Below are 27994 nucleotides of genomic sequence, written 5' to 3'. Positions count from 1 at the left end.
TTGGAAATTAAATACATACATACATAAGACAACATAAGACAACATAGGTTTTTACTGAGATTTCAGATTGGCTGAAATGTATCATGTGCAGGAGGACATCTTATCTACTAGTTTCGGCAGAACTGGATTGTGCCAATTTGGCTTTGGTTTGTGCAAAGACTGGTGCAAATCACAGAAACTCAAAATAAACAAATGCAATTCAGAGTAAACTGTCAGAGGGGAGTTTCAAAGAGATCCGATGAAAATGCCTTGAAGAATCCAGATTCCCAGTTGTTATCAGTTACAGCTAGAAAGATTTCAGCTGCAGGGAATCCAATCGGAATAACAGCTGGCAGCTTGGAGGGCTAGACCACATATGGCACAGGAAATTCATAATCAGATCTCCTGCTATATTTTTTTTGTTTTACTTGAAAATAATTGCAAATGGGGCTCTGGTTTTGACTGGAGCAGCAACACTTATGGAAGAGTTTTTTAAACCTTAACCTCCATGTCATTATTTCCATCTAAATTCCATCTAAACTATTATTGTCACAGCAGAACAATCCATAGGCCCAACCTCTGTCCTTCTGCCATGGGTCCATAGATTTTGTTGGACTATAATCCAAAACAGGCCTACCCAAAGGTCAGGGATAATGGGAGTTGTAAGTCCAACAACATCTGGGGACGCAAGGTTGAACACTGTTGTATGTTATGGGCAAAGCACTGCTCTTTTCATGGGATGGTTGCTTGCATGTAATCATTTTAGGTACAGTTGACCAATTCCTGGCCCATTACCTAGATCCAACCAAAGGCTCACCTTGTACACACAATGCAGCACATTCCTTCACGCCATTAGCCTCAAATTGCACCTCAGACCCATTGGCTGCTAGCTGCACTCCTTTGATCCGCAAAGCATGGTCCAACCCGCTGTGTGTGATTTGGTACTGCTGGCCTTCTTCCCCCTCCTCTTCTTCCAGCCTTTTCCCATTGAAGAACCAGCAACCGCTCTGAGAGGCTGAAAGCTGCACTGAAAAAGTAGCATCCTCTCCGGCATGAACCCTCACATCTTGCAGTCCTTTTTGTATACGAGCCCTGGGCACTACAAAGGCAGGCAGAGATGAAGGAAGTCAGCTCAAAATGGGTGATGCATGCGTGTATACATACACTGAACTGACACACACAAATTGGAAGGAAGTTCAGATTGTGGAAGAAAAGGAATGGGAGGCATTCAACTGTCAATGGGTACTTCCAGGTGGAAAGTTATTGTGGAATTGGTGCTGCTCACATCTGAAGGTGGTTTTTTTTGGGGGGGGGGTAGAATCCATATGACGTCACCACCATCAAAATGATAACTTGTATTTTTTATATATTTAATATAGATTTCTGCACACTGTGAAAAATCCATAAGTGAAAACAATTCACTGTTGTGAAAGCTTGTTAGCACATTTCTCATGGTGGGTGGTTTGTCACATCTGTAGTGATGCTTCAGTGGGTGGCTTGTATTGCCAGATTCCGCTACTGCAGTTTGCTCCTCACCTGAGCACAACCTAGCCATTTCGTTTACGGAGGCCCCAGTACCAGACAAAATGCATCTACTTCCACAGATATGCCACATGCTGGAAGCATGCCTGGTTTGAAGGAGATACTGTCACACGATCGCCACACAGTACCGGTATATTGTGAATTGCCTAAGGTGGAGATAGTAATCACAGCACATACACTGAGCTTTAAAATAAAAAAGAATAGGCAGGTCTCAGACAAGACCTCTTTCTCACTTTTACGTATTTGTGCAGATCTCCATATTGAATAAGAAAAAAGGAAATGAGCATTCCCACCCACCCCCAAAAAAAGAAAGAAAAAGAAAAACACAAGCTTCCAAAGCTGGCTGCAGGAAAAACATAGTGAAGCTAAAGATACTAGTTAGTAGGTGTCCTGCTGAGCAAATGTAAGCAGAAGGTAGCTGGACAGAGTAGTGCTCCTTCCCTTTAAATGGTAAGGGTAGTCTAGCAGGCAGGTGGATCATCACAGCCCAGGAAAGCAAGGAAGTGGCAACACTTATCGTGTTTCCACAGCTGCAGAGGCCAATGGCAAAGGACAGTGGAAGAAGAGAGTGCCCAGTGGTTCAATAATAAAAGGTCATAGATCCTTGCAATGTCCATGCTTGAATAAGGGACAGTGTCCAGTCACTATTAGGGGGCAGAGAGGCTTACCAAGGTGCACAGTGCCTGGGAATTCCACATGGCCACTGCATCCATACTGATTGGCAGAACACACGCGGAAACGGTAGTCAGCCTCCTGTGGCACACCATCGCCTGGAACTTCAACCATGCTGGCAACATCAGTGGTGAGGCAAGGCACCCACTCAGCTTCTCCTACTGCCTGCCTCTCAAGAATGTAACTACTTGGTGGGCTGCGGTGAACATCAGGTGGTGGGCACCAAGTTAGGAGGGCAGCATTGTTGCGTGATATGCACATCCTTGCTGCCACGGGTGCACTTGGTGGGATCCTCTTGGCACCTAGAGAAAATTATTCAATTCTATCAATTTTCCATCTTATTAACCTGGGGCATAATCCAGAGCATGGATAACTCTGGCCAGCATGGCTTATTTAACCCTTGTTCTCCCTCCCCCATTCCAGAGCATGGGAATGAAGCTTGAGGGAATGGGAGAGGAACAAACACCTAGATAAAATATTAAGCAGCCCTTGCCCATTCCAACTAGGTACTTTTGCATGATCAATTGCAGCCTCTGAAACTGTTAGCAAAACAAACCATCAAGGCAAAGAAACACACAATTGGGGCATACGTCAGGGAACGGGGAGCAGCTTAGATTGTTGGACAGCAGGAAAAACAGAAAACAAAAACAGCTGCTGTCAGCAAAGCCTTCTATGTATGATTAATTTTGTTCCTGAGACATTTCAAGTACAATAACTCTTTATCAGTTATTCATAGATTTCAGCTGTAAAGTCTTACAAGTAGCTACCGTAGTTTGTAGCTTAGCTGCAATTTGTTTCTCTTGTGATTCTACAGCAATTTGATCCTCATTCTGGCATAGAGATGTTCAGGGCTCCTCTAGACAACTTATTTATTGAGCATTCATCCTGATTTGCTTGCACAAAGCTTACATGGAGGTTAGATCATACCTGGTCTTTATTTAACATTCTTTCTAAAATGTTGGCAGGGTGGTTATACAACAATGAACATTGATCCTCCATTCATCCTGATTTGCTTGCAGGGTGTTTACTATACAACTTTCCATTAATCATTCATTCATTCCACCTGCTTCAATGTAATTTCCTGCTACTTTCCTAACACAAAGAAGTCCATTTCTTTTTTAAAGTGGGTTTGTTGCACTCTGGTGACATAGCACTTTAACCTACTTTAATTGCACAAACCTAAATTTCACGATATGTGCTTGCATCCCTCCTGCAAAATATTGGCAATCTGGTGACACCCTCTGAAAGGCAGAGTGTGACCTGTGAAAGGCTCTCATAGGAGAATGGATAAAAGACAGCACAAAACCAGAATCTGAGGCCAAAAGAGGGGTTGAAATATGTTAGTCATTATTAGAATATTGGTTTAAATTTCTGTGACAATTCAGTCATGACCTGACTCCAAGTCATTCAGGGCAGTCTTAATCAGGCTGGATCCAGGTCTGGCCTACCAACTAGAACACTACAGCATATTCCTGCATTGCAGGGGGTTGGACTAGATGGTCCTCAGGGTCCCTTTCAGCTCTACAATTCTATGATTTTATTATTCTTTATGGGTGAATCTGGTTTGACACAGAAACCTCTTTTCTGTGAGATATCAATTCCAATCCAGTCCAGGATGAAAGACAGGAAATAACAAACTTTTCCTTTAGTGAGAAAACTAACGATTGGAGTTTGTGTCAACGGCCAAACGTAATGGGTTTTGTGGCTAGATGAATGCTCCTTCTCCTCCTGCAACTATCCCCATCTCTCCTCTCCACTCACATTTGACACGGAGCTGTGCTGAGGTCTGTGACTCGCCCGCCGTGAAAGTGATGACCCCAGCATCCTGCCGTGTTACGTGCACCAGGACCAGAAGATGGGTTTTGCCAAAGCTTCTGATAAGGGTATGTGGCGCTTCCACCAGTTCCTGACCATTACGGCCCCAACTCGGTGCCTCCACAGGTTCCCGCGTCTCCACATAGAAGGCAGCATTCTCCCCTTCCATCACATCCAACTTCCGCGGCAACCGCTTCACAATCAGACCTGAAGAAAGAGTTTGGACAGTTAGCACAGGAAGAAGAGCCTCTATCATAGCCACACATGACTCCAAAACTCTCCTTACCTTGCACTGAGAGCTCCCCAACACTGCGGCCCTTGCCCTCCATCTCACACAGGTAAATGCCATCATCATCGGCCCGGGCATCCCGCACTGTCAGCCGCCGCAACAAGCCCTGTTCCTCCATCAGGTACTTGGGGCTGGGCTGCAGGCGCTTGTCTTCAAGATACCACGCTGTAGGGATGGTCTCCAGAGGCACTTGGCACTCTAAGACTGCATCCTGGCGCTCCAGCACTTCCACATCCACCAATGGTGCCTGGAACCGCAGTCGGGGTTCTGTGAGAAAGAGATAAAGATGGACCAGAATGTATGTGGAAACCTGAACATAAGAAAAGGCCCATCTCCACAGAGACAACTGAAATCTTCAGGGTCCCAGAGCTAAGGGAAAGAGTCAGGGTGCTGGGATCCATAAAATATCACTCTTCTCCCTCACAAAGGTCCATTCCTTTGTTGTTACCACAACCCTCCTGCCTCAGCCCTCTGGCTTCCTTGTGTTTTGTTTCACAACCAACACAACTGATATTTTCTCCTCCCCATTTGGCTGGGCTCCTACTTCAACCATCAAGCACATTTGCAGCCCAGAAACCCCTATCTGGTTCCACTGGCAGAGGAAGAGGAGTGGGGGGGGGGAACGCACCGCCCCCAGCAGCACGATCCCGGCAGGGTGCCATTGCGGCTGCCCCCCGCCTGCACTAGGTGTCACGCCCCTGCAGGCAGTATGCCCCGCCCCTGCGGGCAGCACGCCACGCCCCCGGGACACGCGCCAGCCCTGCCCCTGCCTGCTCTCCACCCCCTGGTGCCATCCACCACTGTCTGGTTCTTCTTTCTGGAGCTTGGGAAGACCAAAGAGCTGAGCACCACGCCACATTTTATTGGTGTCGTGACACCCACTGACCCCCCCAACCATCATGAGAAAGTATCAGTAACTAATTAAACTCTTTGGGGCTTTGCCACATGGAATAATCAGTAAGATGAGTAGAGGCGTTAATGAATACTGAATTTCAACATTTACAAATGCACAAGGCAATTTTAACTAACATGATAGCAATCTCCCTGGCCTATGTTCTTTCTAGAATATTTTGTCATCAAACCTTGAAAGGGAATATGAATGTAAGGGTTTAAACATAATTGTTTTAACAAGCACTAGTGGTTATCTCCTGCCCACATTCTTTCTGGAATGTTTTGCCATCAAACTGAAAAAGGGACTAGATAAATATGAAAGGTCTAATTCAATTGTTTGCAAAGCTGCTGGCCCTGGGGAAAGGTATTGAGGAATATTCAGCTAGTACCTGCCCTTCCTTTGCCTGCAGAATGAGGAAGCAGAATTGGAAGGTAGAATTGGGAGGCAGAATTGGGGGGAGGGCAGCCAGGTTCTCCTACCAAGGGTTATTCTGAGAAGCGGCAGAGTGCTAAGTGGGTGGCATGTGGTATCTATCACACTCAACCTCTTCACTGTCAGCTATCCGGGTCCCAGTGCAAAGGGACACCTGCCACCCACACAGCAGCCCAAGGGAATGCAACACAGAGATGGAAATGTGGGAAACAGCAAGGGCAAATTGCTCTGGGAAGAACAGGCAGGGGTTGCTTTGATGGCGCAGCTGAGCTCAGTGATTAATTTCAGGACAAAAAGACGCCAGGCTCAAGTCAGTCTGGAAATAATATCCTTTCCCTTAATCTCCAATGCATGGAGTTTCTATAAGGTTACTCAGTGATAAGATTAATATACTTTGCACCCAACTGGTAAGAAGTTTCATCTTCTCTCCAATAGCAGCACTGGTTTTAGGGCGGTGCAGGCAGTTCCCTTGCACAGGGCGCCAAACCGAGGAGGTGCAAAATATTAATAGTAATAATAATAATAAGATCTATTTAAAAAAGTAACTGTAGCAAAAGGAATTATTATGAAAAGAAGAATTATTTGGGAGGGGGTGCCAAAAATTGTCCTTGCTCAGGGCACCATATTACCAACATCCACCCCTGCTCATAGCTCAGTGGAAAAGTATGTGCCTTGCATCCAGAAGGCCTCCGACTCAATCACCCGGAATCTTCATGGAGATACCCCTTTCCAATGCTCTTTTTAATTATTTAAAAAATGTGCGAGAACTCACCATGAACGCCTCTCTTGTTCTCTTACAATGGCAAAGGCCGCACCTGAGAGGTGTTGGAACTGAGTTCCGGCAAGTTCCAGCTGAAATAAAGCCCTGCCCCTGTTTGAAATCCTGGAGAACTGGTTGTAGTTAGGGCAGACTGTTCTGAACTAAATGGACCAAGGCCTGTCTCTGTATAAGGCAGCACCCTATATTATTATTATTATTATTATTATTATTATTATTATTATTAATTAAATTTGTATATCGCCCTTCATCCAAAGATCTCAGAACTGAGAATAGATGTCAGGACTGAGGCCTAGCACAAATTAAGCCCTGGATGAGAAGACATTAAGTCAGATTAACAACAAATAATCATTTAAAATGTCTGTCATTCTTTTAAAGGGAATTCCCCCTAGAAATAATGTTCTGGTTGGTCCAGGTCAACACAAGCAGTCAGGTGGTGAAACTAATCCTGATTGAGCCACTTCAGTCGGGCAAACCCCCACCCCTCCCACACCGAAAGAAAGCTAGCATTTCAGGGGAAATGCCAGGCTGTAACACTTTTCTATCATGTCCCATTTTCTATGAGCAAAGAGTGCTTTATATAGTTTTTATGGTTTTATTGCTGTAAACTGCTTTGGTTTTTTTTAATGATATAGCAGTATGCTATTTTTAATAATAATAATAATAATAATAATAATAATAAACATTTAATTCAATCTGAAGGGGTACAGTCAGGGAACAGTTGTACTGCCTCATCTACTATTTGCTTAATCCAGGCTTTAAACAATCTGTATTCTGTTTCTCTTCTGTTGACCAGCATGCCACAATAACTTATTCAACTTATTCTTAATGGGCCACAGTTGGCCCACTCTGTACAACTAGCCACCTCTCTTTCTCTGCTTCTTCTGAGGGGATTTTTTCTTTCCATCCTTTATCCACTCAGGCTCCCGTCCTGACAGATGTTTCAACTATTTAAAAACAAAAAACAACAACACGAATGCAGGCACTTCAAACTCTCTGGGTAACATGTTCCATTGCGTGGCTATTCTTATGGACAGAAAAACCTTCCTGGTATTCAATCTCTCCCCACCCCCACCCCCACCCCCACCCCCGTCTTGTAAAGCCCATTTCTCCTCCTGCCTGACCCTCAGTAGGTTCAGAGAACAGTTGGTTCATTTCTTATTAAGGACAGCCTTTGACGTATAACTGAAGCCTGTTATCATGCATCCACCTCCTAGATACTGCTCTCCAGGCTAAACAAAAGTGCACAACTCAGCAAAGCCTTTATCATTATCTCCCTTGATCACCTTGGAACCCTCTTCAAAATTAAGGGCTTCAAGCCATCAAAGAATGGGCCCATCCATAAGTGCTGTCACACTTCGAAAAACTTTTTTTTTAAAAAAAGCACACCTTCCCTTTCTCTCCCCTTGTCACACTTTGTCCTCATTTTAGCCAATATGACATGCATTAGTATGAAGGATCCCATACCAGTCCACAAAGGCCCAGAGGTGGCCAGCAGCTTCTACAAGGAATTCTTACTTCTTCTGCGGCAGCACCAAGAACTGTGGGCAGCCCAAGGCCAAACAGGCTCTTTCATAGCCCAGTTTCCAGATCTGACAAAGAACGGGCTATTGTTGACCCTGGCACAGCCAGATCCTTCCCTTCAACATCCTTTCAGAGGCAGAGGTTTAGTTCAACAGCAGGGCAAAAGAAGTAAAAACCACTTCAAACTGCAGGTGGCTAAATGCTAAATGCTCACAGCGCCGGATTAAACCCTGTGGGGAGTCGAATGGGGTGGGGGGCACAAATTGTGTCCTAATACATTTTTGTAATTTCCTTTCAAAATCAAATCAATATTATTTTGATCCGTTGTCGCGGGGCCCCTAAAAGGCGTAGGGCCCATAGGCCAGTGCCTACTTGGTAATCTGGCACCGAATGCTCATTCATTTTTATTTTTTAAACAGATTTAGGAGCAAGCTGGACAATAATTTCTCAGCTTGACATCTAGGGTTCCATGTGCAATAGAGGAAGACTCAGTCCTGCAATCCCCACCTACAATCCAGGAGTATTTCCACCTCATCTGCCGTTGTGTAACTAGGCCTCACTATCCTGCTAGCCAGGGATGCGGGTGGCGCTGTGGGTTAAACCACAGAGCCCAGGGCTTGCTGCTCAGAAGGTCGGCGGCTTGAATCCCCACGACGGGGTGAGCTCCTGTTGCTCTGTCCCAGCTCCTGCCCATCCAGCAGTTCGAAAGCACATCAAAGTGCAAGTAGATAAATAGGTACCACTCCAGCGGGAAGGTAAACAGCGTTTCCGTGCGCTGCTCTGGTTTGCCAGAAGCGGCTTAGTCATGTTGGCCACATGACCCAGAAGCTGTTCACCGGCTCCCTCGGCCATTAATGCGAGATGAGTGCCGCAACCCCAGAGTCGGCCACGACTGGACCTAATGGTCAGGGGTCACTTTACCTTTACCTATCCTGCTAGCCAGCAAACAAAATCTCCTTCCTTCAGTTCTCTGAGACACCAAGAGCCCCCTTCACTCAACAAACTAAGTAGAATGGGTAAAAGAGGGGATTGTGCCCATCACCTTCATACACACTCAACTTCTATGTGTTGATCAGGAATTATGGAGAGAAAACCCATGGGCTTATAGCTTGTAGGCACATAACTCAGAAGAGTTGTCAATGTGCAGTTGTTGGAAGTGAGCAGGCACAAAAGCTGCAGATATTATCCTACCCCACCCCCACCTACACACACCTATTGATTACTTGAGTAATTTCTGTACACTTTCATTGTATGTGTAAAAAGGGCTATCGTTTTTCTTGCAAGATGGAAGAATATCCTGCCAAGTTATGTTCTAGGACCATTATCTCACATGCCATGTCTCCTTCCGGATGGGAAATATTTCATGTTCAGCCCTGTACTTGGCATCTGACCTGGTCTCTCTGGCTACTACCCAAACTACTCAGCACTTCATAGGCACTCTCAGTGGCGAGTGGCATACACTCCCCATTCCAGGCAAGGCTTCCAGGAATGTGCCAGAAGGGTCACCCAGACACCTCAGCATAAAAGCAGACAACAAGCAAGGAGCAGTACCCACCACCCTTACAGTGGCCTTTGAGTCTGCTACTACTGTCTCTCAGGCCCCAAAAGATAAGGCCATATGAGTTCCATATGAGACTGCTTTGGCTCCAGGCCTGCCCCCCCCCCCCTCTGGCAAGTGAACCAACTACTCTGAAGCTTGTACTTCTTTATTGCATCACGGTTCTTATTTTACATAATAAGCTGTCTGTACTCTCCCAGCCTGGAGCAATTGGCAGCTTGGTTCATCATTCCCATTAGGTCAAGGGTGGATCAGAGGTCATGCAGGCATAATTGGTTTCATAATCTAAGAGCAGACCCTCCAAGTGTCCCTATTTTCCAGAGACATTCCCAGATTTACAGAAGCCGTCCCAATTTCTAATTTGATCCCAGAATGTCCCACTTTTCTTAGAATGCCCATATTTTCATCAAAGAAATGTAGGAGGGTATGGAGATATGCGATCCCCATAGGCAGTTCTGTATAGGGAAGGTTTTTTTTAAATGATTTATGTTTTATTATGTTTTTATATATGTTGGAAGCTCCTCAGAGTGACAGGGGCAAACCAGTCAGATAGGCGGAGAAGAAGGAGAAGGAGAAGAATAGAATAGGACATCCCTATTTTCATCAGAGAAATGTTGAAGGGTGTGTAAGAGGAAGGGTTTACTTTTAACTCAAAACTCAGAATTTATGCTGTAACACCCACCACTCCACCCTATCTCTGCTTTTCTATACCCTCAAGCGGTTGTCCTACCTCTAATACTTTAATCCTGTTGAAAACCCCATGTTTTCAACTAGATCAACTCCTCCTCCTCTCCCTTAGAGGCACCCATAATTGTTCAGGCTTTGCCCTCCCACATGCCAAGTGCCCTTCTCGTTCTGACTCCTGGATTCAGAGACCCACCCCTCTGTCCCCCCTCCCCACAGTGTACGCACCTTTGACATGGAGGCTCACAGCACTGAGTGTCTGGCCAGCAGTGTTGCAAGCTGTGCATACATAGAGGCCACAATCCCGAGCTGTGCAGTATAGCACCTTGAGGATAAAGTAGCCCTCCCTGTCCTCGTAGAGCAGGTGTCTCCTTCCGGGGGACAGAACCATCCCATCCTTCTGCCAGACAATCTCCGGCTTGGGCTTCCCGGTTACATAGCAGCGAAACTTGGCGTGCTTCCCTTCATTGACGGTAAAGGCCTTCGGCGTGGGTGGGCTAGGAAGCACTTCTCCATTTTGCCTGGATTCTGACAACACCTTTTGCCCAGGATGATGCCACCTCCACTTTTCATCTTGTGCCTCCAGCTGCTTCTTGAAATTGTTGTTTTGGTGTGTAAATGCATCCCTGTGGGGATCACATGCTACAGAATCCACCAGGAGCACAGCTGCAGCCATGGTCTCTCCAAAACTGTTCTGTGCCCGGCATACATAAACACCGGCATCTGGGAGACGGGTGTTGTAGATCTGCAGAGAGTGCCAGTCACCAGACTCTCTGCCCACTTTGTAATGGCTGCTCTCAAAGATGTCGGACAGTTTCCACCCATCCTTTTCCCACTCAAGCTCCCCCGAGACCCTGCAGGCAAAGCTCACATCCTCTCCCCTGGTCACGCGTGCAGAGACCGGCCTATTCAGGAAGACCGGAGGTTGAGCGTCGAGCTCTCCTTTGGGTCTCAGCTCTGCTGTCTCCACTTTGAGAGTAGCAGCTGCGTAGGTTTCGCCCACACTGTTCTTAGCTTTGCACACATAGCGCCCACTGTCCGCCGGACCAGCCTGATACACCAGCAGGCTGTACGCATCCCCATCAGCCTCCACCAACATCCGCCCTGATGGCAGGTCCAGCACAGAGCCGTCCTTCTCCCAGGCGACGCTGGGACGTGGCTCACCAGCTACCTGCCATTTCAGGACTGCATTGGTGCCACTCGGCACTGTAAAAGTACGGGGGTAGGTGAGAAATCGAGGAGCTCCCCCAAAGGCATCCATGGTTGACACACTCGGGATACAGCTGAGGCCAGGGACCTACAGAGATCAAGAAAGAACCATTGCTGGAGAAACTGGGGTGAAGGACGGGGAAGGAGACCTTCCCTGTGATTCAGTTCACTCAAACCAACAGTGATGTTTAAGTGGATCAGAGCTCAGTTTGGCATGCAGGCAAGTGGCCATGCGATCACTTATCCTACCCATATTTTTATCACACTGCTATCCAACCTTTCTTCAGCAGCCAGTGAAGCTATCACATGGCAGATGGAGGCCAGAGCCATTCAACCCACCCACGCTGCTCTCACCACCACAGGCTTCCTTTGGTTGTGCCTCCAGGCCAATCCCGCCAGATAATCCCATTTTATACCAACCTGCTTCAGTGATGCTGGCCCTTTTGTGCCCTGTGCTAGGCCTGTATGGTTTAGGTTAGCCTATAGGGGATTAATGAGGAGAAGGTTTCTGCTGTAAGTAGGACAGGGTACTGGACTACCTTCTGGCCTCTATGATCCTGTGGGCAGGTCCTCTGGACAAAATAAGATATCAACAAATGCTCTTTGGGCAGGCGGAGTCCATCAAATTCTCCCCTTGCCCTAATCTCAGCAGCTGCTCCATGCTGGCAGCAGGCCAAGGTCAGGGGCAGACACGTGGTCTTGGTGTGCAATTCTACGCCTCCTGAAGAGGTGACCCTTTCCCCTTTATGCAATTGCACCCACCATGAGTGCTGTCCCATCAGACTTTTATTCTGCTCTCTCTTTGGACATCTCAAGATAGTTCACACATGCTGTATAATGTATATGTGTCAATCAGAAGGGAATGAATGGAGAGACAAGGCTACATTGCGCCTTCATTTTGTGGGCATTCATAGAAATCTGGGAAGAAGCATCATGTATACATGCAACTCTATTCTGCCCCCCCCCCCATGACCCCAAGACACAAAAGTCATGGGAGGGAAGACCCAGGTTTCCCCACTCTGGGCCAGGATGGCTATGAGACAGTTCCAAGGCCACCAGTCCACAAAGATGGGGATGATCACGTTAAATGAGGCTGATTATTCCTTCATCCGACATATCTCTAGTGTTCGAAATGTTTTTGCCATCCACCAACTATAAAGTAGGTCAGTATTATCATCCACACAGTGTGGGAGGGGAGGGGGTGGAACTGATGCTAAGAGGATAGTGGATTCTCAAGGACCACTTAGAAAGAGCATAGAGTCTGAGGCGAGATTTGAACTGGGTACCTCACAGCTTGCTTTCTGTGCCCAAACGTCACGCCAGCCCCCAGAGGGCTCGCACCCGCGATATGCATTCCTGCCCTATCCTGTTCTGTGTAATGCTTCACTGATAACAGGCTGACACCCCATGGAGCAGCAGGAGGGAGGGAGAACATTCCAGAGAGCCTTCTCTTTTCCTCCAGCTCTCACTCAAAAGGCTCCAGTTTTTTGTGTGAACATCCTCCTCGCACAGAAGGAGCTGGGGGATGAGAAGAGTACGTCTGTGTGCTGTGTACTTGAGTCAGTGGCAGGGACAGGATGGAGAGAAAGGGTTTGCTTCAAAGCAAGGCTCTGGGTTATTATCATCACTCCGTGCAGCATGCACACACACCACCTCCAGACTTCACGTTAGCCAGGCGCTTGGTGCTGTGGTTTCTGCTGGTATCCCAAAGCCAGCCCCAATACTTTCTCATCTGATTCATCCCTCAGTGACTAGGATCTTGGAGGAGCCATCACCACTCACAGCAGCTCCAGAGTACCACTGCTGCCGCCATAACTTTGCCTCCCTCCAGCTCCTTCCCCTTTATCCCCACCATGACACTTACCTCGTAAGGGGCTGTGAGGGGACCGGCCTGCCTTCCTCCCGGCATTCACTAACCTCAAGCCACCTTGTGCATCCACTTTACGACTGCCCCACTCTGTCAATTGATCAGCTCCTCCTCCTCCAGTCAGACGATTTCCACTTGCCCATCCATCCATCTATCCTCATGCCAGCTGCTCTCCTTCGTTCTTCTCTCTGTGTATGTACCACGGCGCCCCAGACTGGGCATCCCTGCTGCCGGTCTGCCAATCCTGCACCACTTCCCCCCACACCTACCCTCTGCCCCTCACATACTGTGGGTCCCTGGCCTCCTCCTCCTCCTCCTCTCCTCACCAGGCGTCTGAGAGCAGGGACTCGACGTTACAAATGCCTGCAGCTGCTGTCCCCAAAAATACCCTCTGATGACATGGCTGGGCTGATAAGCGGGGGCTGGGTCTTGGCTAAGTATAGAGCCCAGCAGGGAGGAGCACAAAGGCATCCCTCAGCCCTGGAGCTGCCTCAGGCAGAACCCACCTCAGGGGACAGGGAGAAAAGGGTCACCATGGCCTCAAAGCAGGGTAAACCACCCCTCAGGATACCACCCCCCAAGGCTGCCTGAAATTCTGGTTCTCGTCACACCGCAAGAGTGACTGGCTTAAAACGCTGGACAGGAGGTCTGGCATCAGCACCTGGTACTCGAGGACAGCTGCTGGGACCCCAGAGCCCTTATAGGGCCTGCCAGCTTCAACACCTGTCCTCCACATGGGGCAACTGGGTCTGCCAGCCTCCATTTTAATTTCCCCAAGGCACCAAGGTGACGCTATGTTGGACATTCCGGAGCATTGTGGGAAATGGAAATTTAGAGGCCTGTAAGCCTGAAGGAGCCTATCAGCAAAAAGCAGGTGGGGGCACAAGAGGACACTTTGACTGGGGACTCCTTTAACCTGGAGCCATCTCTGCTGCTGGATACTACTTTGGAAGTAAAATCAGAAACCAGGCTACAGCGCTAGAAAGTACTGTATTTTATCACTGAAGACTGGAATGGGGAGGTGACAAAGGATATGGCAACATCAGCCAAAAGAGAAGCAGAAGGTCACAGGAAAACTCAATATTCTCTCACTGCCACCATTTCAGCAAGTACCGAGCTGTTAAGTTGTTTTTCTCCCCATAAACTGCATTCTTCATTTGCTTTCCATGTTACAAACATTATCAACAAACAATACTGGTGCCATTTAAACGCACACACATCGTTTTCAGGATAATTTGCAACTTTCCCCATTTCCCAAGAGATTGGCTTCCTTCTTTCCCAGGAGGGAACAACTGGCAGCCTGCTCTCAGCTGAGAGGTTAAAAAAGAAAAGAATGGAATCCAGGGTGGGGGCCTGAGAAGGAAGGAGCCGGAGATCCGGCAATGAGGAACACATAGCGGTGGTGGAGAGGTCACTTTACAACAGCCTCTGCCAACCTGGTGCCCTCCAGATGTGCTGGCTGAGGCTGATGGGAGTTGTAGTCCAGAACATCTGGAAGACATCAGGTTCGCAAAAGCTAGCTTATGCATTTGACAGAATTAAAGGGGAAATTCTCCCCACCCCGAACTGTGCTATCAAAGGCTCAGGTTTGGGACTTACATGTCATAATGCAAATAATGCAAATAAACAAATCCCCATACTTTAAAAAAAAACCCATGGGGGTGAATTCATTAGCTTTGCTCAGAATGCCTTGGGATGTGGCAGACTCTCCTTCCTTAGAGGTTTTTAAGCAGAGACTGGGAAAACAGCTGTCAAGGATGAGGCAGTAGCTTCCCTGGATTGGCTGAGGGTTGGACTAGATGACCGCTGAGATCCCAACTAATCCCACTATAATACAGTACCCACCTGTACTTGGAAGTGAGACACTATTTATTCTGCTTCATGTAAGCTGTTCCAACTGATGCTGTTTTGTTGAGCACAGGGAAGTTAGGCCTTTGTTGAGCACCGGGAAGTTAGTTAGAAGGGTCTTCCCTGGATTTCTAAAGAAGGTGGGAGGGTTTTGTGATACAAGTCCACGATGACCCCTGGGCTGTTTGAACATGAATACTGCCAAGGAATTGGAAACAAAGTCAGATGAGATGGCATTGGCTGCAGTTTCACCCCACCCCAGATAATGTCCAGGCCAGGCTTGCTTCCTTATCCTTTGTGTCCGGGAATCATCCCCATCAAATCCCTACTGCCAGTGTGAACCAGATCACACCATAGTTTGAGAGTGCACTGAAATTTAACCTCAGCCAACAAATGCCAGAGCAGCAAGATGTTCTGAATTCTTTGATACGTGCTTGAAAAATTACACTCTTTGTAGTCTCTCCCTCAATTCTTGGACAGCAGTCCCAAAGACTGGCAAGCAGTGCCACAGATTGCTAAGTATTCAGAAAACCATGAGCTATTTGTCTGCGCTTGGGTTCCAGTCACCACTTCACACATTCTGCGCCCCCAACCCTGGGATGTAGGGAAGGGTTTGAGTTTAGCACTATGAGCAGAAATCTGTAGTGTTGCTTCCCAATTCACTTGACTGACCAGCTCTAGCTGGGACAGGGCCATAGCTCAGCAGTAGAGCACATGCTTGGCATGCTGAAGGTCCCATGTTCAATTTCTGGCATCTCCGGTGAAAGGGATCCCTCTTCACCAAGCTGAAAAGGAGCTTGAGAGCTCTTGCCAGGCAGAGCAGATGGCACCAAGCAAGATAGACCAAGAGTCCGATTCATTGCAAAGGCAGCTTTGTATGGTTCACTGGTGTAAGAATTTGTTCTGGGTCCGAAGGGGCAGGGGCAGCCATGGATTTAGTCTCTTTAGGATTAAAAGCCCTGTAACCAGGCAGGCTGTGATCTGGCAAGCCCATCTCCGAAAGCCGATCCAGGACCAAGAAGCAGGGAGCAGTGGATGGAGCATCCTTCCAGGTGTGCACATGGTTTAATCATCCCACAGTACTCACAACTAAGCAAAATGCAATTAGTTACTCCTTCCCACCACCCATACTGTCTGTAATAAAAGGGTGCGACTTAAAAAAAAACATTTTAATGCATATTTAAATGTTTTAATCCACTCCAATAATTCTAACACATGCTTTTGGAGACCTCAGTCTACTTCAGCACCTGTGAATACTGAACCAGTGAGTTGCAACGTGCAATGCGGTTGTGCTCTTTTGTGTGTGATATCCATGCAAGCTGCCTAGTGAAGACTTTAGGAATGCAGGATCCTGGGTCGCACAGCAACATTACAGTGCAATCCAATACCTGGACACCCAGAAGTATTGAGCTCAAGGGAGCTAAATCCCAGGCTGGTGGGTATCGGATTGTAGCCTGAATCTCCCTAATGATTCCTGGGATTGGTCAGATTGACTAGCTCTGATTTTAGTAACTCAAGAACCAACACAGATCTCCAGGCTGTTATTGAGGGGAGGGGGAGAAAAACTAGGAAGCATTTGCCCTCTTGGTCTCTGCTGTGCCCCACTGCTGCCACCCCAGCCCTCGATTGCCTCCCTCTCTCCCTCGGAGTACCCTACCCTAAAGCCCTGTCCCTAGGGCAGCACTGTCCTTGCATTCCAGACGTCTCCTGTGTTTTGCTGCCCAGGAGATAATATTCATGGCTGGCAGACACTTGCGTCAGTGTCAGATACAGTCTCAATGCCATCCTACTCCAGCAAGGGAGTCAGGAGGCAGAAGGAGCCCAGCAAGTTAGATGCACAGGAGGAAACGAAAGAGCAAGACCACATCACAGAACACATAGGACCTCTGTGCACGCACAAACACACACGCATCCCTTGGACCACGAACCAGCTCCTGGCCGCAGAGATTCAGCCCACTCTTACATCCATCCAGCAGCAATTTTGCACACCCTGCATATCCTTCTATTTGCACATGCTGGATCAGAGCTCTCTGCGCACACGGACCCTCATCAGCTCCATGCTGGTCCTGCTGCTGGCTCCGGGTGCAGTGGCTGGCTGCAGCAGCAGTGGGGAGGTTGACAGGCAGCTCATCCTGGAGAAAGTCAGGGCACATTTCCTGGAGTCCCTGGGTCCTGCTTTTCAAGGTGAAAGGGTCCAGGTGGGACAAAGAGGGATCCGCCGCCGCCATGCCTCGGACACACCAGCTGCTCAGAGGTGGGAGGAAGAGGACACATCCCAGGTGATCGCTTTCCCCTCCAGAGGTAAGCAAACCCATTACTTGAGGGCTTACTATGGGAGTTAAGCCACACACAAAGTAGCAATTGTGTGGCGTCTTAAAAATTGACTGATTTCTCATGGAAGGAATTTCAATCACCTAGCACACACTGCCTCAGGTGCAGCCTTCCCCAACCTGGTGCCCCCCAGATGCTTTAGATTACCAACTCCCATCTGCTCCAGTTAGCAGACTTTACACCTGACATATTTGCTTCCCCGAGCTAAAGCGTTCCTCTCCAGCTCTAGAAATCCAAAACCTTCCCCCCAAAAACCAAAGTCCTTTTTGTTGGAGATAACCCAGACTGAAATTCCCAGGTGCCAGAAAAGGTTATTTATGTATGCAACAACTACTGCGGTCCGTGTTTTGTTAGCCCCAAAATGTAAAGCGAGCAAGGTCCCAACTAAGAAGGATTGGCAACTTAAGTTGACATAATATGCATAACTTGCAGATTTAACATATAGAATAAGAGAACAAGAAGAACATACGTTTAAAGAAGATTGGAAAATGTTTATTGACTATATGGAAAATAAATGTATACAGCTGAAAACGCTGGCAGCATAAAGATAAATTCAACAACAGAGTAAATAATTTTTGATGGATGTAAAAGTGGAAACCTGTTTCGAATGGTTATAATAAAATAGGCAGGGATGTATTATATGTAAAATGAACCATGGAAAGAGAAGGGAAGTCATTGTAAAATGTTGATTTGAAATTGTAAAATTAATACAAAAATTATATACTGTATATAGAAATCCGCAAATGCTGCTGAGCCTTAAGTCGAAACTGGGACTCCCACTGAAGTTCAGTATCATCTAAACATCCCTTCCTTCTTGTAGCTGTGTAGCCCAGTTCTGAGTTTGGATATCCAACTAAGTTTAAAGAGACTTTGCAATGCAAAGTATGCAATATTTCCTAGAAGTGAATTCAACAGGACATACTTTTGTGCAGACACACCTAAGGCTGCATTTCCAGTGGGGCTGCAACCTTGCAGCCCAACCTAGCACATGTTAACTTAGAAGCAAGCCCCATTGTTTCCAGGGTGCTTCACTGGCATTGTGCATAGGACTGCAGTGCTTACTGAGCATTCTTTGAGACAGATCCGGACTTTCCCCATTCAGGATTAGCAGACTGGGGAGTTTCCAGCTGTGCATGAAATGGGATGTACATAAGAAAAATGGGAAATTGGTAATTTAAATTCTACGAAAAAAGGTTATTTATTTACAGGAGGTGGGGAGGGGATTTTTAAAATTATGTTGTTTTTTTATGGCTTGACTAGCTCTTCTGCAGCAACTTAGTCTTCGTATACAGATGCTGGCATGTTAAGAGAAACAAAAATAAGTCAGCAGTCTTTTATTGGACCCAACTTCCGCTGGCGCAAGGACATGCAGGCTCTCATGTGACACTGCCCATGAGTGTTTGCTTACCCTTATCCCAACCAAATTTAATTGGTCTAATAAAAGAGAACACCTGACTGAATTTTGTACCACTTTCCCAAGTATGTCTGTATAAATATATGCACCTATGACATTTGCCAGGATATAGCTAGGCATGCAGGAGACAGGATTGCATGCATACCTAGGGCAGGGTGGAAGCAGCCAACTGGATTTCAAAAGGAAGGGTCAGGAGGTAGCACACTGGGGTGGCATTCAGTGTGTCCCATAAAGGAAAATCCAGCCCAGCCATTGGGGGGGGGGGCGCTGCTCAAGATATGCAAATATCAGCACATTTTGCTGTGGCGTGTGAGTATAATCTTGACCCAGGTATACTCCAAGTCTCTAGCAACAGATGTGATAACGGTGATGAGAATTATCTCCAAGCTACATCACAGGCACATTTACTTTAGAACAGGAAAGTGGGCAAACTGTAGGCAGATTCAGTACAACAGGTACAAACATGAAAGCTGGAACTAGGAAATGCAAGCCCAACATAAGCATGCTAATTCCAGCTCTTTCAAGCTCTTCAAAGGCAGTGTTCCATTTTAAAATCCTAGCCCACGGTTGCAGGATGAAGATTAAAACGAGGACCCCACACTTTTGTTGCTGGGAGGAGGAAAGGAAAACAGGGTCTGACTGGGGACCAAGATCTCATGCTTTTAAAAAATCTGTTTAGAGCATGAATCAGGCAGAAAGTGTGTGGGGGGGGGGGGCAAGCCGGATGCTGGGAGCTATTATGAAGATTCGAAAAATAGCAACCAGAAGGGAGATCTGGAAACCAGCATTTGACTTTTCTGCCTATAGGTTTGCCTATATTAGGGGTGGGAAACATCTACTCCTCCCCCCAATGTTATCAGACTCCCAACTCCCATCATGGCCAATGATCAGTTATGATGGGAATTGTAGCCCAGCACCATTGGGGAGGCCACAAGTTCTCCATGGCTGGTGTTACGGGAAGAATTACATAACACTGGTCTATACTGTTTTCTGTTGCCTTTCCAAGTTTGGGCCTGCACAGCAAGCAAAGCCCCTGCTGACCTCTCTTGTCCTTTGCAGATGTGCCATGTGGGCCATCTCAGCCCGATGAGCTTCCGGAGGACGCGGGAGTTTTCACCTACATCTTCCAGTCCTCCACCCACGCCCTGAGTCGTGTGGTGACTTCGGCTCAGCTGTGGTTCTACACAGGCCCCGTGACCGTTCAGAGCAGCAACCTCTCAGAAGCAGCATCGAATGGCTCTGAGCCACAGGTAGAGATACTCAAGCTCTCTGACCAAGGCCGGGTCCCTGTGGCTACCATGGCAGTGCCAGCCCCCGAGGGCTGGACCGTCTTCCACTTTGGGGACTCCTTCCTGCCATACATTTCCCAGAAGATATTTGTGCTGTTTGTCCGTTGCCCTGGCTGCCCTTGTGTGGCGGATGCCGAGAAGATACCCTTCCTTGTCACAGCAACCAAGCCCAGAGGACGTGACCGGGCCCGGCGTTCATCCGTGGTGCCTGGGACACCAGCCGCTTTCAAGTTACTTAACGAACCTTCGGGTGGCAACTGCCATCGGGCCTCCGTCAACATTTCCTTTGAAGAGCTGGGCTGGGACAAGTGGATCGTGCACCCCAGCAGCTTCATATTCCACTACTGCCACGGGACCTGCTCCGATGCCCAAATGTTCACCCATAAGCCCAACTTGCAAATGTGCTGTGCGGCTTTGCCAGCCACAATGCGCTCCCTGCGGGTCCGCACTACTTCAGACGGTGGCTACTCTTTCAAGTATGAGACATTACCCAACATCCTCACCCAGGACTGTGCCTGCATGTAGCAAGGATCTGTCTTCAGAATAACTCCTCCACCCCCTCCACATGTACCTTAAGCTTTTGAGCAAGTTTCCTTTCTGGTTGGACCTGTGACTGAGCCCATCTGTCCAAACCCAAGCCGATTCCCTTTTAAGTGTCGTGTTTCAATGTTAAAAAATAAAAAATGAAAAATTCCTTCCAGTAGCACCTTAGAGACCAACTAAGTTTGTTCTTGGTATGAGCTTTTGTGTGCATGCACATTTCTTCAGATACACTGAAACAGAAGTCACCAGACCCTTATATATAGTGAGAGAGTGGGGAGGGGTATTACTCAGAAGGGTGGTGGGAATGGGCGATTGGCTGATAGGTGTGGAAAACCTGTTGACTGTTAATGACTGCAATTGGTCTTACAGGAAAAAGCAAGGGGTGAGATGGCTAAATATAGCTTTGTCATGTATATTTTTTAAAAAAGAATTTATTGTATTTCAAAAATAACAAAGAAAAAAGACAAAATACTAAAATACAAAATACAAACACTACAAATCCAAAAAATAAAACTAAACAACAAAAAACTAAGACATCAAAAATACAACAAATAAATCCTGATCATCCTTATACTTATTTCCTTCTTACTTAATGGACTTCCTCCCATCTTCTATGCTGCGTTCATTGTAAATTTACTTTGGTAAATTTATAACAACTTTAAATCATCATTCACAATTAACCTATACCTTATTTATCTATCACCTTATCTCTAATTTTAACAACTTATATCATTCCTATAAATCTTATCAATTCTAACAATTATATCCTACTTTTTCTAAACCTAGTCTATGCTGTTGCCATTAGTTCAACTGATTTCCCATTCAAATCTCTATCTTTTCACATTTTTTCATATAGTCTCTGAATTTCTTCCAATCTTCTTGCACCGCTTCCTCCCTCTGGTCTCGGAGTTTCACAGTCAGTTCGGCGAGTTCCATGTATTCAATCAACTTCATCTGCCATTCTTCCACATTCGGTAGATCTTCACTTTTCCAGTTCTTTGCAATTAAAATCCTAGCAGCTGTTGTGGCATACATAAAAAATGTTTTGTCTCTATTGGGAATCTCCTGGTTGACTATACCCAGCAGAAAGGCCTCTGGTTTCTTAATAAATGTGTTTTTCAACACTTTTTTAAGCTTGTTATAATTTTTTCCCCAGAATTCCTTTACCTTTGGGCACGTCCAAGATAGCTTTGTCATGTATGATGAGATAAGAATCCAATGTCCTTGTTCAGACCAGGTCTCTCCATGGTTTAAAGTTTGGTAATTAGTTGCAATTCAGCAACTTCTCTTTCCAGTCTATTTTGTAGTAAGACAGCTACTTTGAGATCTTGTATAGAATGTCCTGGGAGACTGAAGTGTTCTCCTACTGGTCTCTCTGTCTTGTGATTCCTGATATCAGATTTATGTCCATTTATCCTTTGGCGTAGGGTTTGGCCTGTTTTGTCCAATATAGAGAGCTGAAGGGCACTGTTGGCATTTGATGGCATACACAATGTTAGAAGATGAGCAATTAAATAGTCCTGAGATGGTATGTTTGATGTTGTTGGGGCCAGTAATGGTGTATGTGGCAGCAAAGTTGGCATCTAGGTTTATTGCAGGCTCTGGTACCAGTGTCCATGTTAAGTCCTATTGTTGTATTATTGTGGGTGAGGAGTTGTTTAAGATTGGGTGGCTGTCTACGTAGGCGATGAAAGGTCTTCCTCCCAGAGCTTGAGAAAGACAACTGTCATTGTCTAGGAGAGGTTGTAGATCTCTGGTGATGTGTTGTACTGTTTTAACTTGGGAGCTGTATGTGATTACTAGTGGTGTTCTGTTGTTTTCTTTTTTGGGTCTGTCTTGCAGCAAGTTCTCTCTGGGTATCAGTCTGTTTATCTGCTGTTTAACTTCATCAGGTGGATATTTTAGTTCTAAAAAGGTTTGCTGTAGATCTCTTAGGTGAGAGTCTCTGTCTGTAAAGTTGGAACAGATGTGGCTGTAACGTAGGGCCTGGCTATATACAATGGATTCTTTGGTATGTTTGAGATGGTAGCTAGAAGCATGTAGATATGTTTGTTGGTTACGTTATAAGGTGGTGTCTAAATGTCCATCCTGTATTTGTATAGTAGTGTCCAAAAAATGTATTTCTTGCATAGATTGGTTCATTGTTAGGTTGATGGTGGGGTGAAAGCCATTGAATGTCTGGTGGAAAGTGTCCAATGTTGTTTAAATGTGTTTTGTTTTAATGTGTTGTGTTTAATGCTGTTTATAATGTGTTGCAATGGTGGGACTGTAGATTGATGGGTGGGTAAAATAGTAATAGTAATAATGATCATTACCTACCCACTGTAAAGGTTTTCCAGCCAGCCATTGGGCTGGCAGGGTGTGGGGAGGGATCAACAGATCTTATGCAGCTGAAGTTTTAGTCCCATGTTAATTTATTTTACTGAAGAGCAGTTTTTGATGTTACAACCGAGAATGGGAAAAGCAGATGTTGGGCAGAGATGCTGCTTAATAGTTTCCTTTCCTGCTTCCCTCCTGTCAAAAAGGCATCCCATCTAATTTCCCTCGCAGGAGGAAAAGCAGAATTTTGGGGAGAAATTTAGAGCTGATAGGCAACAAGGGGAAATGATTAAGCAAACCCTCACCCTGCCCCTTGCGTTTTTCTGATTGTAGCCGCCAAGGCTGCTTTTCAGCAACCATGTACTGTAAATTAGATTCCTGTGGGGAAACAGATAGTTCTGGATCCATTTCTCTTGCTAGAGCCAGAAACCGAGCCTTGTTTCCCAATGCCAGAGCACTATTTAGGGCAGGGATGGAGAACCTGATGCTGCTGACCATTCGGCCCAGCTGTGTTAGCATTGCAAGTACAGACCACTTCTGTCACAAGAGGCATCAGGCTGGGACAGCTCTTTGGATCTGCAATAGGGTTCCTGCCTGAAAATATAAGCAAAGGCTTGTTTAGCCTGCCAAACCTGCTCTTCCCTCACACAGGTGATCAATCTGGCCCTTGTAGCCAACCTGCCCAGCATGTTTTCTGGCCTCCAGGATTCTTCATAACTTGGCCTCGCCCCAACAAAAACAGTGTCAGGAGATCTTTTTACTCTAGTCTGAGCAATCCGAAGTCTACCCATTTTTGTTAACAGTCCTCAATCCCAATATGTTGCCCTCCTGCTACACCAGATCTTTCTATTCCAGCATCCTTCAATATCTAGCCACATTGCAGAATCATAGCAATATAGAATTGTAGAGATGGGAGGGACCCCCAAGGATCATCTAGTCCAACCCCCTGTAATGCTGGCCCAGGGTGATCGAACCTGCAACCTTGGCCTTATCAGCACCACATTCTAACCGAGTTGCCTTCTCTGCAGGGATCAGGAGGCATGGGCAGCCTAGTCTTTAACCTAAGCAATCCAAGTTCAGGGCCTTCCCTTTTAAGCCCCGAGATGTATTTGGAAGCAGCACAGGGCAGAGGGGAAGGTGAGGGGAACTGCACTGTGGGATCAGCAGGGTTTTCTACCCAAACTCTACATTCCTTATACAGTGGTACCTTGGGTTAAGAACTTAATTCGTTCTGGAGGTCTGTTCTTAACCTGAAACTGTTCTTAACCTGAAGCACCACTTTAGCTAATGGGGCCTCCCGCTGTCGCTGTGCCGCCAGAGCACAATTTCTGTTCTTATCCTGAAGCAAAGTTCTTAACCTGAAGCGTTATTTCTGGGTTAGCGGAGTATGTAACCTGAAGTGTATGTAACCCGAGGTACCACTGTAATAGCTTTGTGGTGTAATGGAAGGTGGGGATGCCTCTTGGCCTGACATCGACACTAGTGTTTAAGCTCCACTATTAGAACTGTTGCAATAAGGGGAAAGCGACTTAGCTCCTCCTCTTGCTGGCCAGAGCATCTGGGGGGGGGGGAGCAGAAAGCAACCCAGAAGTTTCCAAGTCCTGCTGCCTGCAGCTGTTGGATGCTTGTAATGAGAACACTGCGTGACAGCCAAAGTGTGGGAGTCTCCTTGCTTTGTTGAACTTTGTATTTTAACATCAGCAGTTGAGCTGTTGTTGTAAGAATATATATATATATATATATATATATATATATATATATATATATATATATATATATATATATATATATTAGTTATTAATTTTCCAAGCAAACAGGCCACATGTCTGAGGCAGACATGTCTCACACCATTTTGACTCTCAAAATGACCAAATGTTTACCAAATGGGTCTCTGCAAGGAAGGAGGGGTGAGGGATTTAATTGTTCCAGGAATTAAAGATTACCATCTCAAAGGAATGGCCAGGCTACTGAAAAGAGGCATCAGATAACGCCTTTTTGTGTGGTGTAGGTGTGATGCATCTGGGTGATGAGCTTGGGTTACACCTCTTCCATGATTGATGTTTCTGGGGGTGGGCTAGACTCCAGGAGGGATTTTGAAATGTCTTTATAAGAGCATGCTTGCTTTGTTCTGGGTCTTTTCCCCTGAAAATCGCCGCTGTTGCAACAGCTTCAATAAAGATCAAGCTTACTAGCTGCTTTGCTTCTCAATCTTCTCTGGTTGGCCTCTGTTTTTTACTCCTACCAATGGAGAACCTGCAAAGGACTTTGCAAGGGCTCTTGTGTACCCCATAAGGGAATAAGGGCAGATTTTTCCTTACAACACTGTAAAAAAGGCTATTTAGGTGTTTCTTAAACTGTGCAAGATAAACTTATTTTAAAAAGTATTCCTGAAACCTCAGTGCTATCTTACATCTTTAAGAGATGTTTATCTTGGGACATCCTGGACTCACTCGGTTTGCTGAGCAGACTGAATAAACAGTATAGTGGGGAAGGGGAATGATTCACTCTTGATTTCACTTGTGTGCTTGTAAATAACTTTTTGCACGTGATGTAAAGTACACAGCAGCTAGGTAGAGGACCAGGTTGGTCTCCATGATAGCACAGGCAGGTCGAGAGCTAGCAGCTGTGTGAAAACAATCTCTTCTCCACACCACACAAACCACATACTGTAGTAATTTCTGACTGTAACACAAGGTTTTGATCAGCAGAGGGCAGCAAAATACTCAAGGTAGCCAGCCGGCAGCACAAAGAACATGGTCCGGGCTTGCTTACTTTCAGGCTGAGATTGACGTTCCTTTTTAAACCAATTCATCTCTCCTTGAAGGACTTAAAGGAGAAGAGAGGCAAGGCTGACTGCTTGCATTGAATTGTTCAGAAATGTTGGGGGAGGAGAAAGGAAAATCCTCTCCCCCTTCTTCTGTGTTTACACACACTAGAGTCATTACATAGATGTGAAGAGGCCTCTCTTTGCATTCCTTAAAAGTGTAGCTGGGAGGCAAGGAGCGTTTCTATTCCATTTATCAAGGTGCAGGGGTCAGTACGAAGGGGTTGGAGAAGCCCAGTGGCACAGTAAGAAAAGGCATACCACCTCCCCCCAAACCAACCAAGCCCTTAGCCATCCTCACCACTGTCCGCTCCAACCACCAGAGACTTTCTGCTGCATATGGTCAGAATGAGATGCTCCCTTACCATGAGCACCAAGCAGCATCCAGAACCCATTTCCTTTCAGTACCCTGGTTCAGCTCTATCCATGCCCAACGTGGGTCATTGCAACACAAATTTCATTAATTCAGGAAGTCTACCCCCCACTTCATAGAAGCTTTCTCAGGGATGCTTTACAAGATGGGGATAGCCCAAGGGTTCAGCATCTCCTTTGCACAAGGATTCAATCCTGGGCATACCTTCAAGAAGGGGTGGGAGACTCCTCTGAAAACCTGGGATAGCTGCTGCCGGTCAGTGTATAACAATAAAACAATGAACAGGGTGGCGATACAAAGACTACTGCAATCGACCTAAGATAATATCCTCCTGATGGAAACACGCAGGTAGGGACAGGTAAGTTTCTATAGAGATTTTTTGTATTAGTGGCACTGGGGGTATTAACTATGTATGTGCGAATAGACTACCTTTATTCTTGTAGATGTATCCCTGCTTTAAGTCATTTACATAATGTCTTCTCTTGTATATTATTTACTACAAAGGTATGTCTTAATTATGCATTCTCAATGTATTTTTAATTTTCCTTATTTTACTTGTTAATTCAGGGCAATTCTGTTACAACTGATTTTGCCAGCTCGTTGACTAAGCTCTTTAGCGGAACGATGTCTCAGCACTGAACCACTGGTATATCACAAGTGAACTCGTTATTTACTGCGTTTTCAATTAAGATAAAACCTATTTTGGAAATAAACTACTTTTGCCATTTTTTGGGGGGGGGTGTTTATTGTTTGTTTACAGATAGCGGCCTTGGTGATATTATCTTGTGTCAATTGCACAGCCAGCCATTGTAGGCAATAGAGCTATAGTGCTGTTCCTAGAGTGAGTGGACCAAACCTGCATCCTCTCATTCTTGCCTTGCCTGCACAACCCAAGTTCACCAACCCAACCCATTTCTGAGGATGTCAGGATAGACAACCCTTCACAGGAGAAGTCAATGCATGAATCAGAACAGTGTTAATCACTTAGGGCTTGGCTGAGCTTACAAACCACCCAAGTACAACAGGATGTGTTACTCTGGAGAGGCAGAGGAGAGAGAAGAGGCCACAGTGATGTTGCAGAGCAGTCAAGATGCGAGTATATGCTCTGCCATGTATACAGATCCTCAGTTCAGCTGAGGAACCCTTGGGCCTTCCAGATGTTGCTGGACCAAACCATCCATCATCTCTGCCCACTGGCCATGCTGGCTGGGGCTGATGGGAGTTGGGACTGGAGTCACAGCTTCCCAGCCCTGGTATAATCCCTTCCCCACATACAAATGTGTAGGACAGTCTTCCACAACTGGGTGCCCTCCACATGTTTGGACTACAGCTCCCACCAGCCCCAGCTAGCTAGCATGGCCAATGGGCAGGAATGATGGGAGATGCCATTCAAAAAAATCTAGAGGGAATCCGGTTGGGGAAAGCTGATGTACTGAATGTGTATCCAATATCTGAACCCTCCACTTTAAGCCTGAGGTGGTACAAACCAACAGCAAATACACCATCTGCCTCACAGTGGGAGGCACGGCTGGAAAGAAGAAGAGTTTGGATTTGATATCCCGCTTTTCACTACCCGAAGGAGTCTCAAAGCGGCTAACATTCTCCTTTCCCTTCCTCCCCCACAACAAACACTCTGTGAGGTGAGTGGGGCTGAGAGACTTCAAAGAAGTGTGACTAGCCCAAGGTCACCCAGCAGCTGCATGTGGAGGAGTGGGACACAAACCCGGTTCCCCAGATTACGAGTCTACCGCTGTTAACCACTACACCACACTGGCTCTCCCATGTGATAGACCTGAGGTGTTGCGGCCTGTG

The 27994-nt window shown here is 46.4% G+C and overlaps 2 protein-coding genes across 9 annotated transcripts in view; one reads left to right on the top strand and one right to left on the bottom strand.

The window, feature by feature from the left end:
- The window catches only part of OBSL1 (obscurin like cytoskeletal adaptor 1), a 62114-nt gene extending 48516 nt beyond the window's left edge, over positions 1–13598 (bottom strand). For 3 of the 8 annotated variants that reach the window (XM_033159830.1, XM_033159887.1, XM_033159867.1), the window contains exons 1-6: positions 13239–13596; positions 10394–11462; positions 4295–4564; positions 3955–4215; positions 2190–2495; positions 797–1078 (exon numbers count right to left, since the gene is read on the bottom strand). In XM_033159830.1, coding sequence (XP_033015721.1) covers positions 797–1078; positions 2190–2495; positions 3955–4215; positions 4295–4564; positions 10394–11462; positions 13239–13283 — 2233 coding nt within the window. In that variant the 5' untranslated portion in view covers positions 13284–13596. Of the gene's footprint in view, positions 1–796; positions 1079–2189; positions 2496–3954; positions 4216–4294; positions 4565–10393; positions 11463–13238 lie in introns of all 8 variants that reach the window. The other 5 variants (XM_033159859.1, XM_033159849.1, XM_033159839.1 and 2 more) reach the window with 4 other exon arrangements.
- Positions 13599–16825: 3227 nt separating this feature from the next.
- On the top strand, positions 16826–27758 carry INHA (inhibin subunit alpha). The gene is made up of 3 exons (XM_033159817.1): positions 16826–17390; positions 19894–20663; positions 27720–27758. The coding sequence occupies exons 1-2, from the start codon at positions 16868–16870 to the stop codon at positions 20646–20648; spliced, it is 1278 nt and encodes a 425-aa protein (XP_033015708.1). The 5' UTR covers positions 16826–16867; the 3' UTR covers positions 20649–20663; positions 27720–27758.
- Positions 27759–27994: the final 236 nt, after the last annotated feature.

The sequence above is a fragment of the Lacerta agilis genome, chromosome 1 (genome assembly GCF_009819535.1).
Source record: "Lacerta agilis isolate rLacAgi1 chromosome 1, rLacAgi1.pri, whole genome shotgun sequence".
Classification (NCBI taxonomy): Eukaryota; Metazoa; Chordata; class Lepidosauria; order Squamata; family Lacertidae; genus Lacerta; species Lacerta agilis.
This window is presented reverse-complemented; position numbering and strand designations above follow the sequence as displayed.

Coding starts and splice junctions, on each gene's coding strand:
- INHA (XM_033159817.1), top strand. CDS start 16,868: ATGCCATCCTACTCCAGCAAGGGAGTCAGGAGGCAGAAGGAGCCCAGC. Junction 17,391..19,893: donor GATCGCTTTCCCCTCCAGAG/GTAAGCAAACCC, acceptor TGTCCTTTGCAG/ATGTGCCATGTGGGCCATCT.